A 13920-nucleotide genomic window follows, 5' to 3' on the forward strand; every position below is an offset into this window, starting at 1 on the left:
CACTTCTGCCTCAACCCGCACCGCTACCTCTCCATGAACGTGACACAAAAACCCTTGGTTTCAGAAAGCCAGTTTCCAGGCAAAGAAAGCTTTCCACCCAGGGCCTGGAGTGAGCTGAGGGCAAGAACAAAGAGAGTCGGGCGCGGTGGCTCACGTCTGTAATCCCAGCACTTTGGAAGGCCGAGGTGGGTGAATCACCTGAAGTCAGGAGTTAGAGACCAGCCTGGGCAACATGGCGAAACCCCCGTCTCTACTAAAAATACAAAAATTAGCCGGGCGTGGTGGTGGGCGCCTGTAATCCTAGCTACTGGGGAGGCTGAGGCAGGAGAATTGTTTGAACCCGGGAGGCGGAGGTTGCAGGGAGCCGCAATCGCGCCACTGCACTCCAGCCTGGGGGACAGAGCGAGGCTCCGTCTCAAAAAAGAAAAATAAAAAAAGGAAGGCGACCAGCTAACGTCCGGCGTCAAGGCGCGCGAGCCCTCCATCCGTCTGGTGCCAAAAGATGGCGCGTGGGCCCCTTCCCCTGCCTCTGATATTTCCATGGAAGCAGCCGGTTAGGCGAAATGGCGATCGACCAGACTAAACGTTGGCGGATCCTATGGCAGTGCGCCTGGCAGCCAGCCACACTCGGGACCTGCTTCGCCCAGCGTTAGGGGCGTGGAGCCGCGCCGCGAATGGCGCGTGAGCCTCCTGCGCACGCGCGTGCAGCGTCCGGGGTCCGGCCAGCCGCGCGGCTGAATCGAGGGCGGGGAGGGAAAGCGAGCGGCGCCTGCGCCCCGGCGGTGAGCGGGCCCAGTCGTGGGCGGGGCTTGGGGCGGAGCCTGACCGTCACGCGCAGCGCCGCCCCCGCGGCCTCGTAGCTCCTGCTGAGGCGGCAACCGCTCTTCGTCGGTCCTTACCGGTTGGCTGGGCCAGCAGTGCCCGGCTCTCAGCTGACGATGGGGGACCCCAGCAAGCAGGACATCTTGACCATCTTCAAGCGCCTCCGCTCGGTGCCCACTAACAAGGTAGCGGCCGTGAGCGAGTGCGGGCCTGCCTGCCATCCTTGCGGGAACCGGCGGGCGGCCCCTGCGGGCGCCAGTGGCCGTGGCGTGGGAGGCGGGGCCGGCGCGGCCTGTGACACGTCGCACTGTGGGGCCGCGGCAGCCTGGCCGGGACGGGGCGGGCGGGGCTGGGCAGCTGGGAGGCCCGAGCGGGAGACCGGAGCGCGGGGGTCCTCACGCGGGCCCGGGAGCGTTCCCGGGGCGGCGGCGAGGGCACACCCTCCAGCGAGCTCTTGGGGCGGGGGGCGAGCACCGGGGGCTCTGAGCGGGGGCGGGGTCTTCCTGGGGGCGCTGGGAGGAGGGGGCTCCCGGCTCAGAAACCCCGGCTGCTGGCGCCAGATGCGGGGAAAGCGCGGCTCCCCCGGCGCCACCCTGGAGCTCGACCCCGCCTGTTGGAGCCGGCTAGACTCCTCGGGCCTTGCGGTGCCTGCCTCAGTTTCTCTTCTGATAAAGCTGCCGAGTAGTCTCCGCTCTGGCTTCCAGCTTTTGTCGCTTTGGCCAGGGAGGTTCACCACAGCCTCCTCCCTCCCCTCGGCTCTCTTTGGAGATGGGGGTTTTCTTTTTTTTTGTCTCCAGAGACTGTTCTCTCCTTGGAACTTTTACAGCTTTGCGCAGCTGGCTGGAGGTGTTGGGGTGACGCAGGGGGCTAAGGTGACAAGTCGGGTCGGAGAGGGACCTGGAGAGTGCAAAGGGCTGTTGCGTCAGCGTGGACTCTCCCCGCCCCTCCGGTGACACGAGTTTTGTGTGGTCCCCACTGTCACTTCCGAAGGGAACAGCTGTTACTGAGCATGGTCCTGAACCTCAACATGCTGGCATAGGAAGTGTTATAAGTGTTTCTGTTGGTTTTAAGTCTTGATGGTACAGGGGAGCCCATATTTTTTCCAGCCTAGGTGAGGAAGGAAACAGTTTATTGGGGGTGATGTCTGATGGATATGGGAAAGTTAAGAGAAAGGCTCCAGGAATTCTCCAGTGTCCATTTCTTCATTGTTTTCTTGATTTTCACATTTTTATTTATTTATTTTTTTACAGACAGGGTCTCACCCCGTCACCCAGGCTGAAGTATAGTGAAGTGTCTTGATCCTAGTTCACTGCAGCCTTGACCTACCCAGCCCAAGCCATCCTTTCTTCCCAGCCTCCTGATAAGGCTGAGACCACAGGGTTGCACCACCATACCCAGCTAATTTTTATTATTAATTAATTTATTTATTTTTGAAGAGACAGGGTCTTGCTATGTTGCCCAGGCTGGTCTCAAATTCCCGGGCTCAAGCAGTCCTCCTGCCTCCCCCTGCCTTGGCCTCCCAGAGTGCTAGGATTATAGGCATGAGCCACCATACTGGCCTTAATTTTCTTTCTTTCTTTATTTTTTTAATGTTTTAATTTTAATTTTTTTGAGACAGAGCCTTGCTCTGTCGCTCAGGCTGGAGTGCAGTGGTGCGATCTCAGCTCACTGCAGCCTCTGCCTCCTGGGTTCAAGCAATTCAGCCGCAGCCTCCTGAGTCACCAGAATTACAGGCATCCACCACTACACCCAGCTACTTTTTGTATTTTTAGTAGAGACGAGGTTTCACCATGTCGGCCAGTCTGGTCTCAAACTCCTGGCCTCAAGTGATCCACCTGCCTTGGCCTCCTAAAGTGCTGGGATTACAGGCGTGAGCCACCGCGCCCAGCCTTGGTTTTTAAATTTATATTGATGTGTTTATGAAGAGTGGGTCCTGTATAACTAGACAAGATTAGGATCTGCGGTTAGCAATGTGTAAACGATATATTTTTTGTCACCTTTATCTCAGAAACATCAACATGTATTCTCTTTGATTTAATTCAAAGATAATTTTAAATAAGAAGTCAATGTCCTTATATCAAGAGGCTTTTGAGAGACAGGCTTGTATGGTCCAAACTGCTACTTTCTAGGTATGTCACCCTTGGACAGGTTACTTGACCACTTTGTCCCTTTTTTCCTTATCTGAAAATGGGGCATGAACTGGACCTAAATCAGAGGGTGATTGTGAAGATTAAATGGAATAATCCAAGGAAAACACTTAACAGTAGGAACTGCATATAATAGTCTTCAATAAATGGCAACTGTTTTTATTATGAAGAACACACCTATGAAAAAGTTTATATTCTGTAATAAGATTAATAAAAGCAGTGATCAGAAATGTTTTCTGGTAATGTTTTCCAGTAATGTGCTATATTTCTTGGTTGAGACCTTGTATTTGATCACTGGTTTGAAACCCTTACCTAAAAGACAACAATAGCGCTTTAAAATTGGGGTTATAAAAGAGAACTCTAAGATACATGAGCCGGGAGAGGTAATCAAAGAAAAACAAGTTGGCTTACTTTTAGAATGTGGTATCCAATTTCTTCCTCTCATGTGTGATGACTTACTCTGGATGAAAGGTCATGAGGGTCAATTTTCTTTTTCTTTCTTTTTTTTTTTTTTTTGAGACAGTCTAGCTTTGTTGTCCAGTCTGGAGTGCCATGGTGCCATCTTGGCACACTGCAACCTCCTCCTCCCAGGTTCAAGAGATTCTCTTGCACCAGCCTCCTGAGTAGATGGGACCACAGGCGTGTGCCATCAAGCATGGCTAATTTTTGTATTTTTAGTAGAAATGGAGTTTCACCATATTGGCCAGGCTGGCCTCAAACTCCTGACCTCAAGTGATCCGCCTATCTCAGCCTCCAAAGTGTTGTGATTACAGGCGTGAGCCACTGCACCTGGCCAAGGGTCAATTTTCTAGTTTGTGAAATCCTTCTTTGTTGCTATACCATTCCTTACTTTTATATAGATTGGGTTATTCATTCAACAAGTATTCCTCAAGCCCCTATGGTATGCTGGGCACTGTGTATAGCATTAAAGGTATGTACACTGATGGTATGTTCCTGTCCTCTGGGAGCTTACAGTCTAGTGGATGGATGAAGGGCAGGACAGCAGGTGGTGTGTTTTCTGCTCTGAAGCACAGTGTGGTGGAGCGGGAAGAGTGGCTCGGGTAACAGACTGCATGGGATCCAGTCCCCACTCTGGACATTTCCACTAAGGAATTACTAAGAAGTGGCCACTTCTTATCTGTCATACTTAATTCAGTAATTCCTTAGTTTTCTCTAAAATAGAGATCAAGATTTACTGCCGCCATCCCACACCCGGAAGGACTCCTCATGCTCTCTGCAGCATGGTGCTTCTGTCGCTTACAGAACAACTTGCCTTTGATGATTTTCAAGAGAGTTGTGCTGTGAGGTGGCAAAAGTATCCAGGAAGCAGGATGCCAGTGCCTCAAGGAAAAAATGGTCCTTTTCGGCAATGTGTTCAGTACTGGGGGCTTGGCCCTTGTGTATTACCTCATACAAAAGACTTTTCCAGGGCTTCGTGTTACCAGTTGGCATTGGAGCAGGTGCATAGCCATCCCAAGGCACAGGGTGCTCTGGGCCCTCTTCTCAACATTCACTGTCTCAAACTCACCAACAAGCACAACTTCGTGGACATTGCTGATGCCAAGTTGAAGATTCCTAGCTCTGGATCCAAGTCAGAGAGCCGTCTCCACATCAGCTCATCCAGAAGTGCACCTTTCAGAGGTGGCACCTTGATGAGGTCTTCCTAGAGCCCAAGGATTGCCAGCAGATTCCTATGTTCAAGCTCAGTGGGGAGAATGGTGAAGAAGTGAAAAAGAAGTAGAGACGATCCGAAAGACCCAGTTTTCTTCTAGTCCGGCCTTCCCTCATCTCCACCATGTGCCCACCAGGGGTGATGGCTCGTCTGAATGACAGACACTCCCTTAAGCCAATTTTCCGGCCACCAGTGGGATGATTGTACATGCTGACATATGGTAATTTTGGTGTAATTCTAACTTGGGCACAACGAATGCTATTGTCATTTTTAAACTGAATCAGAAAGAAACTCTTATTGTAAGATAATTTATGTGAAAGTTCTTTGTGTAAGAAAGCACATGATAAAAAGAATCAGAATTAAGAAAATGTTCTTTGATTTAAAAAACAAATAGGCCAGGCGCGGTGGCTCATGCCTGTAATCCCAGCACCTTGGGAGGCTGAGGTGGGTGGATCACCTGAGGTCAGGAGTTCAAGACCAACCTGGCCAACATGATGAAACCCCTTCTCTACAAAAATTAGCTAGGCATGATGGCAGGTGCCTGTAATCTCAGCTATTTGGGAGGCTGAGGCAGGAGAATCGCTTGAACCCAGGAGGCAGAAGTTGCAGTGAGCCAGATCACACCACTGCACTCCAGCCTGGGCGACAGAGAGCAACTCCATCTCACACACACACAAAAATAAAATAAAATAAAATAAAAATAAAAAATAAATAAAATGGAGATCAAGACTAGCTACATAATTTGTAAAATGTACAAAATGAAAATGCAGGGCCCTTGTTTGAACAGTATTAAGAGTTTTGGGCCGGGCACGGTGGCTCAAGCCTGTAATCCCAGCACTTTGGGAGGCCGAGACGGGCGGATCACGAGGTCAGGAGATCGAGACCATCCTGGCTAACACGGTGAAACCCCGTCTCTACTAAAAAATACAAAAAAACTAGCCGGGCGAGGTGGCGGGCGCCTGTAGTCCCAGCTACTCGGGAGGTTGAGGCAGGAGAATGGTGTAAACCTGGGAGGCAGAGCTTGCAGTGAGCTGAGATCTGGCCACTGTACCCCAGCCTGGGCAACAGAGCAAGACTCCGTCTCAAAAAAAAAAAAAAAAGTTTCCACCAATACAGTCGCTCACTCCTATAATCCTAGCACTTTGGGAGGCTGAGGTGGGTGGATCATTTGAGCTCAGGAGTTCGAGACCAGCCTGGGCAACATGGTGAAACCCTGTCTCTACTAAAAATACAAAAAATTAGCTGGGCGTGGTGACATGTGCCTGTAATCCCAACTAATCGGGAGGCTGAAACAGGAGAGTTGCTTGAACCCAGGAGGCGGAGGTTGCAGTGAACCAAGATCATGCTACTGCACTCAAGCCTGGGTGACAGAGCAAGACCCTATCTAAAAATAATAATAATAATTTCAAGATGAGGCTGGGTGCGGTGGCACCTGTATTCCGAGCACTTTGGGAGGCCAAGGTGGACAAATAGCTTGAGCTCAGGAGTTTGACACCAGCCTGAGCAACATGGTGAAATCCCATCTCTACCAAAAAAAATAAAATTAGCCATGCATGGTGGCGCAAGCCTGTGGTCCCAGCTGCTCAGGAGGCTGAAGTGGGAGGATTGCCTGAGCTCAGGAGGCAGAGGTTGAAGTGAGTCGAGATCATACCATATACTCTAGCATGGGTAACAGCGTGAGACGCTGCCTCAAAAAAAAAAAAAAAAAAAAGAATTTCAAGATGAGACAGCAGAGCATTAAGCCAATTACACGCTCTTTTCTTCTAAGTGTGGGGCCCTCTGCGACTGCATAGATCACACACATGACCAGGAAGCTGGCCCCGATGGGGATGACAATAGTACCTTCTACTAGTAACCCTACTAACGAAAGCGTTGTTAGGAAGATGAAACTGGCTAAAGTGCCAACAATAGTGCCTGACTTAAACACTCAGTATTAGCTGTTACTATTTGTATACTAATTATTCTCATCATTAGGCAAAACAAATTGTCAGTCAAAAGCTATTTCTTATTCATCACCATAAGAACTGATGTTCTGCTTCAAAAGCCACATCTTGACTTTGGTTTGGGATTGCATATCAAATCAAAGCATAGCCTCCTGGTATAGCAGGAGGATCAAGGCAGCATTTATGGGAGCTAGACCTGTATTTCTCACCACTTCTGACCTCCACATGTCCCAGTCTCCACTTGTTAGCTCCTCTACCCCTACAAACTGCTCCACCATGTGCATTTGCATTTAGTGAGCACCTGTGTTGTGCCAGGCATGGTGCCAAGTTCAAGTGAATAAGGTAGACGTGGCCCCTCCTCATGGGGCTACATTTTAGCAATCCTTTAGCTTAGGTGATGGGTCAGGAGGATGCCAAAGCTGCCTCCCTCATTAGGAACCTCAGTGCTCTCTTCTTGTGGCCAGTCTGGTGACCACCTTAGAAGTGATTCTCAAACTTGGCCCGCTCTGGGCTGTGTACCCAAAATCTCTGCCATCACCTCTACCAAAAACCCTTTGCATCCTGTCCTTGCTTACTAGGAAACAATCTTGTAACCAATTGTCTTGCCCACTGGACTGCTAGACTGTGGGCTCCATGTGGGCAGACTTCCTGAACCATGCTGGTATGTCCACTTGGTATGTGCCAGGTACACTTGACAGTAAGTGCACAGCAACTGGTAGTTGAGTGACTAGGTGAGAAATTACAAACAGCCTGATGGGGAAGAACAGCATCTTTTGGCAGAGTCTGTTGTGTTGTTTGATGCCCAATAGAAGAGGGTTCCCCTAATGGCCATCACCACAGGGCATTTGAATTTGCGTGTCTTCCCCACTTCTCAGTGAGCTCTTTAAAGACTGGCACCAGTAGGGGTTCTGCTAGTATTTGCGCTGCTACTTTTTCATACCTCATCAACTGCCACATGTCTGACATACAGCAGGTAATCAGTAAACACCAAAGTGAATCCCCTGGCCTCTTTTTGTGTCAGTTGTCACTCCACCCCCATTATTCAATGTGCCATCAGTGTGAGCATATCGTGGTGAGGGGCTTTAGAAAACCCACTCGTAGGCCGGGCGCAGTGGCTCAAGCCTGTAATCCCAGCACTTTGGGAGGCCGAGACGGGCGGATCACGAGGTCAGGAGATCGAGACCATCCTGGCTAACCCGGTGAAACCCCGTCTCTACTAAAAAATACAAAAAACTAGCCGGACGAAGTGGCGGGCGCCTGTAGTCCCAGCTACTCGGGAGGCTGAGGCAGGAGAATGGTGTAAACCCGGGAGGCGGAGCTTGCAGTGAGCTGAGATCCGGCCACTGCACTCCAGCCTGGGCGACAGAGCGAGACTCCATCTCAAAAAAAAAAAAAAAAAAAACCCACTGGTGTTTCCTCTCTTGTATTGCCCTCAAAAGACCAGAAGCCAGATCTTGCTTGATAATGATAGGTTGGACAGCCTTCACATAAGTGGTTCTGCCTATAAACTTTTTTTACATTTTTTTATTTTTTAAATTTTTTATAGCAAGGTCTCACTGTTGCTGAGGCTGGAGTGCAGTGGAGTGATCTCAGCTCATTGCATCCTCTGCCTCCCAGGCTCAAGCGATCCTCTCACCTCAAACTCCTGAGTAGCTGGGACTACAGGCGTGTTCCACCACGCTGGCTAATTTTTTTTTGTTTTTTTGGTAGAGGCAGGGTTTCGCCACGTTGCCCAGGCTGGTCTCAAACTCCTGAACTCAAGCAATCTACCTGCCTTGGCCTCCAAAGTGCTAGGATTACAGGTGTCAGCCACTGCACCCAGCGTATATATCTAATTATCTAATACATTTTTTTTTTTCCTGCAGAAAGATTAAAAACAATTCTATTGGAGGATTTTTTTTTTCCTATTCTGAGTTTAATGAGTTATAAATACTACTTTCCACAGCAAGCACTGTGTATTTTATGGGCCCAGCACACTTCCCATGTGTGACTCTGCTAGTTAGCACTGTGTATTTTTTTTTTTTTTTTTTTTTTTTTTTTGAGACGGAGTCTCGCTCTGTCGCCCAGGCTGGAGTGCAGTGGCCGGATCTCAGCTCACTGCAAGCTCCGCCTCCTGGGTTCATGCCATTCTCCCACCTCAGCCTCCCGAGTAGCTGGGACCACAGGCGCCCGCCACCTCGCCCGGCTAATTTTTTGTATTTTTTAGTAGAGACAGGGTTTCACCGTGTTAGCCAGCATGGTCTCGATCTCCTGACCTCGTGATCCGCCCATCTCGGCCTCCCAAAGTGCTGGGATTACAGGCTTGAGCCACCGCGCCCGGCCAGCACTGTGTATTTTAAAGTACTTTTATGCTCCTGTTGGTGAAGAATGTTGGGCTTCAGTGTCAGTGTTGAAGGGGCAAGTAATAATTTTTGAGCTGGCAATAAGTTTTTAAAGTTTTTCTTTTGATTAACAAATATTTACTGAATGCTTACCATACCATGGGTAAGCCTGTTTTTCAGACTGTGTGTGAGATTTAAAAGTACACAGCTATTCAGCAAACACTTATTGTGCATTTACCATGTGCAGGTTCTGTTCTAGTAAACAGGAAAACAAGGTGACATGACAGGGGCCGGACGTGGTGGCTCACACCTGTAATCCTAGCATTTTGGGAGGCCGAGAGGGCCAAATTGCTTGAGCCTAGGAGTTCAAGACCAGCTTAGGCAACATAGCAAGACCCCTGTCTCTACAAAAGAAAAAAAAAAATTAGCTGGGCGTGGTGGCGTACACTTGTCCTAACTGCTTAGGAGGCTGAGGTGGGAGGATGGCTCAAGCTCAAGAGTTCGAGACTGCAGTGAGCTAGGGCCGTGCCCCTGCACTCCAGCCTAGGTGACAGAGCCAAGAAAAGCCGTAAAGCAGCAAAGTAGGACCGTGCCACTGCACTCCAGCCTAGGTGACAGAGCCAGGAAAAGCCATAAAGCAGCAAACTAGGACCATGCCACTGCATTCCTGCCTAAGTGAGAGCCAGACCTTGTCTCTTTAAAAAAAAAAAAAAACCGTAAAGATTGGCGAAAGGGAAAGATTTTACCCCTGTAAGAGCTCTCAGGGCTCTCAGTGGGCAGGGGACATAGTCCTCGGTTATGAACATGCATCTAAGAGTTATCAAAGTGACCTGGATAGAGTGAGGTGGTGGAGGTAGAGAAGGGCACAGCATTTCATAAAGGAATCTCTCTCTGTATTAGTTATCTGTTGCTGCGTATCAGATCGCCCCCAGCTTAGTATATAAAACAACAGATAGTTCTGAGGGTCAGGAATTTGGGGTGACTTAGCTGGCTGCTTCTGACCCAGGGTCTTTCATGAGGCTGCAGTCAAGCTGTTGGCCAGGGCTGAGGTCATCTGGGAGCTTACATGGTGGTTGCAGGCCTCCTCTCTTCGCTGGCAGTTGGACCGAGGGCCTCAGTTCCTCAGCACTTCACCCTTTCCACAGAGCTAGCTGAGCGTCCTCAAGACATGGCACCTGGCTTCCCCTAGAGCTCATGATCCAAGGTGGAGAGGGAGCAGGGGGAGAGAAAAAGAGAGTGGGGGAGAGAAGAAAAAGCCATAGTGTCATTTGTAACCCAGTCTCAAAAATGACATGGTCATTTCTGCCATACACACACACAGACACACAGATCACCTTGGTAAAGTGAGGATGGAGATTACACAGGACGTGAATACCAGGAGGTGGGTTTCATTGGGGCCATCTTGGAGTCTGGCTGCCACAACTTCTTCCTCGGGCTGGGGAGAGAAGAAATATGTGCAACAGCCTACCATCTGGTATAGCCAGTGCCAGGAAGGATGGTAGGGCTAGAGTGTTCCCAGGCAGGGCTGTTCCCTCACTAGCATTCCTTTACATGACTGGTAGGATCCTTGCTGAAGCTTCAAGGATAAGGCATGTTTGAGATGGTACACAAACCTAAATTCTCTTCACTATGTATAGTGTGCGTTTTTAAAACATATAGACGATACGCCAGGCGGGGTGGCTCACGCCTGTAATCCCAGCACTTTGGGAGGCCGAGGTGGGCAGATCATGAGGTCAGTAGATTGAGACTATCCTGGCTAACACGGTGAAACTCTGTATCTACTAAATATACAAAAAATTAGCCGGTTGTGATGGCGGGCGCCTGTAGTCTTAGCTACTCAGGAGGCTGAGGCAGGAGAATGGCATGAACCTGGGAGGCAGAGGTTGCAGTGAGCCGAAATCGTGCTGCTGCACTCCAGCCTGGGTGACAAAGCGAGACTCTGTCTCAAAATAAAAAAATACATAATATAGGCCGGGCGCGGTGGCTCAAGCCTGTAATCCCAGCACTTTGGGAGGCCGAGACGGGCGGATCGCGAGGTCAGGAGATCGAGACCATCCTGGCTAACACGGTGAAACCCTGTCTCTACTGAAAAATACGAAAAACTAGCCGGGTGAGGTGGCGGGCGCCTGTAGTCCCAGCTACTCGGGAGGCTGAGGCAGGAGAATGGCGTGAACCCGGGAGGCGGAGCTTGCAGTGAGCTGAGATCCAGTCACTGCACTCCAGCCTGGGCGGCAGAGCGAGACTCCGTCTCACAAAAAAAAAAAAAAAAAAAAAAAAAAAAAATACATAATATAGTAATTAACTCTACTAATTTATAATTTTTTTATTTTTTTTATTTTTTTTTGAGACGGAGTCTCGCTCTGCTGCCCAGGTTGGAGTACAGTGGCCGGATCTCAGCTTACTGCAAGCTCCGCCTCCCAGGTTTACGCCATTCTCCTGCCTCAGTCTCCTGAGTAGCTGGGACTACAGGCGCCCGCCACCTCGCCCGGCTAGTTTTTTGTATTTTTAGTAGAGACGGGGTTTCACCGTGTTAGCCAGGATGGTCTCGATCTCCTGACCTCGTGATCCGCCCATCTCGGCCTCCCAAAGTGCTGGGATTACAGGCTTGAGCCACCGCGCCCGGCCCTAATTTATAATTAATATAATTATATATAATAATAAAAGAACATGAAATATGAGGCTTTTTAAAAAAACCTAGATGAGATACTTTCTAATATTACAATCCCAAAGTTTACATTATAAAGGTTAAGCAGTTTTCAAGCTAAGTCATTTACTGTATCTTATAGGATAATTTATTTGGCTAACATAAATTAGTAACTGAATTTAGCTTTTTTTTTTTCCAGGTGTGTTTTGATTGTGGTGCCAAAAATCCCAGCTGGGCGAGCATAACCTATGGAGTGTTCCTTTGCATTGATTGCTCCGGGTCCCACCGGTCACTTGGTGTTCACTTGAGTTTTATTCGGTAAGTGAATCTTCTCTCATTGGGGTGAAAGTGATTACATTGTTACATGGGTGTTTTTTTTTCCCCTTTTTTCTTTTCTTTTTTTGAGACAGGGTCTTGCCTTGTCACCTGTCACCTTTGCTGCAGTAGTGCCATCATAGCTCACTGGGCTCAAGCGAACTCAGCCTCTACAAAAAAATAAAAAATGTTGTGGTGTGATGATGTATAACTGTAGTCCTGATTACTCGGGAGGCTGAAGTGGGAGGATCACTTAAGCCCAGGAGTCAAGGCTGCAGTGAACTATGATCATGCTGCTACATTCCAGCCTGGGTGACAGAGTGAGACCCTGTCTCTTAAAAAAAAAGAAAAGAAAGAAATTTGATTTTCAGTGTTGCCATACGATATTAAAAGGTGAGGCCTTTTTTTTTTTTTTTTTTTTTGAGACGGAGTCTTGCTCTGTCGCCCAGGCTGGAGTGCAGTGGTGCGATCTTGGCTCACTGCAAGTTCCGCCTCCCGGGTTCACGCCATTCTCCTGGCTCAGCCTCCTGAGTAGCTGGGACTGCAGACACCCACCACCATGCCCAGCTAATTTTTGTGTATTTTTAGTAGAGACGGGGTTTCACCATGTTTGCCAGGATGGTCTCGATCTCCTGACCTCGTGATCCGCCCGTCTCGGCCTCCCAAAGTGCTGGGTTTACAGGCGTGAGCCACCGTGCCCAGCCAAAGTGAGGCCTTTAAGAAGTGATTGAGCCCTCATGGATGGATTAATCCATTCCTGGATTAATGGGCTATCATGTGAGCGGCTTTATAGGAAGAGGAAGAGAGACCTGAGCTAGCATGCTCAGCGTTCTCACTAGTTGATGGCCTGTGCTGCCTCTGGACTCTGCAGAGTCCAGCCAGTTCTCACCGGGCCGGGCGCGGTGGCTCACGCCTGTAATCCCAGCACTTTGGGAGGCCGAGGTGGGCAGATCACGAGGTCAGGAGATCCAGACCATCCTGGCTAACATGGTGAAACCCCGTCTCTACTAAAAATACAAAAAATTAGCCGGGCGTGGTGGCGGGCGCCTGTAGTCCCAGCTACTTGGGAGGCTGAGGCGGGAGAATGACGCAAACCCGGGAGGCGGAGCTTGCAGTGAGCCGAGATCGTGCCACTGCACTCCTGCCTGGGCGACAGAGCGAGACTCCGTCTCAAAAAAAAGAAGGTTCTCACCAGATGTAGCCCCTTGACCTTGGACTTCTCAGCCTCCTTAACTGTAAGAAATCAACTTCTTTTCTTTATAAATTACCCAGTTTCAGGAATTGTGTTACAAGCAATGGAAAACCAATTTATGACAATTTATCTTCTAATAATTCATCAGTACGAAGTACCGACCCATGGGAGAAGGGGAATCAGGTGCTGTGGGTCTGTCCTATGTCCACCAAAGTGGAGAGTTTATGTCAATGATGAGACACTCTCCTTGCATCAGGGCTTCACTTCCAGCGTAATCTTACAGCTCTGGCTTCCAAGGACACTAATATCACAAAGCCTGAGTGAATGATTTTTAGTAGCAGTTTCAAATGTATATAACATGAAGGTCTTTTTTCTCCTTTTATCTGAAGACTTGGGTTGCATTGGCCCCTGTGGTGAGTAAACCATCTTCTACTTCTGATACTTAACAGCAATAGCCCATATGGGGCCTATGCAAAGCGTCAGAAGACACCACCTTTGGACAGACAGTCTGATGGGATAACCCCACAGGCCAGTGGGAGGCAGGACTATTTGTGAAGTGAAATAAATTGAAATAATAGAAGAAATAATGGAAAGATCCCCAGGGCTTGGAAGCCAAGCAAGGCCTGCATGTCAGCTGCCACAGGCCCTTGCCGGGACAGCTTCTGCAGGGCACCCTCAAACAGCCATGGCTTAGTCATTGCTGCCTTCCCCAGACAATCCAGAGATTTCCCTACTGCATCTTTTTTTTTTTTGTTTGTTTTGTTTTGTTTTGTTTTGTTTTTTGAGACGGAGTCTCGCTCTGTCGCCCAGGCTGGAGTGCAGTGGCGCGATCTCGGCTCACTGCAAGCTCCGCCTCCTGGGTTT

At 49.2% G+C, this 13920-nt stretch overlaps 1 protein-coding gene and 1 pseudogene across 6 annotated transcripts in view; both read left to right on the forward strand.

Annotated features, from left to right (window-relative positions):
* The first annotated feature begins 848 nt into the window (after window positions 1-848).
* Window positions 849-13920, forward strand: part of ARFGAP3 (ADP ribosylation factor GTPase activating protein 3) — a 64280-nt gene continuing 51208 nt past the window's right edge. For 4 of the 6 annotated variants that reach the window (XR_013398677.1, XM_028827332.2, XM_077948616.1 and 1 more), the window contains exons 1-2: window positions 849-1007; window positions 11749-11867. Coding sequence is in view for 5 of the 6 variants with exons in the window: in XM_028827332.2 (XP_028683165.1) it covers window positions 939-1007; window positions 11749-11867 (188 nt within the window). In the remaining variant the exon portion in view is untranslated. 6 annotated transcript variants of the gene reach the window in all.
* On the forward strand, window positions 4323-4710 carry LOC107000680 (cytochrome c oxidase assembly factor 1 homolog pseudogene; annotated as a pseudogene).

Source organism: Macaca mulatta, chromosome 10 (genome assembly GCF_049350105.2).
Source record: "Macaca mulatta isolate MMU2019108-1 chromosome 10, T2T-MMU8v2.0, whole genome shotgun sequence".
In the NCBI taxonomy this organism is placed as follows: domain Eukaryota; kingdom Metazoa; phylum Chordata; class Mammalia; order Primates; family Cercopithecidae; genus Macaca; species Macaca mulatta.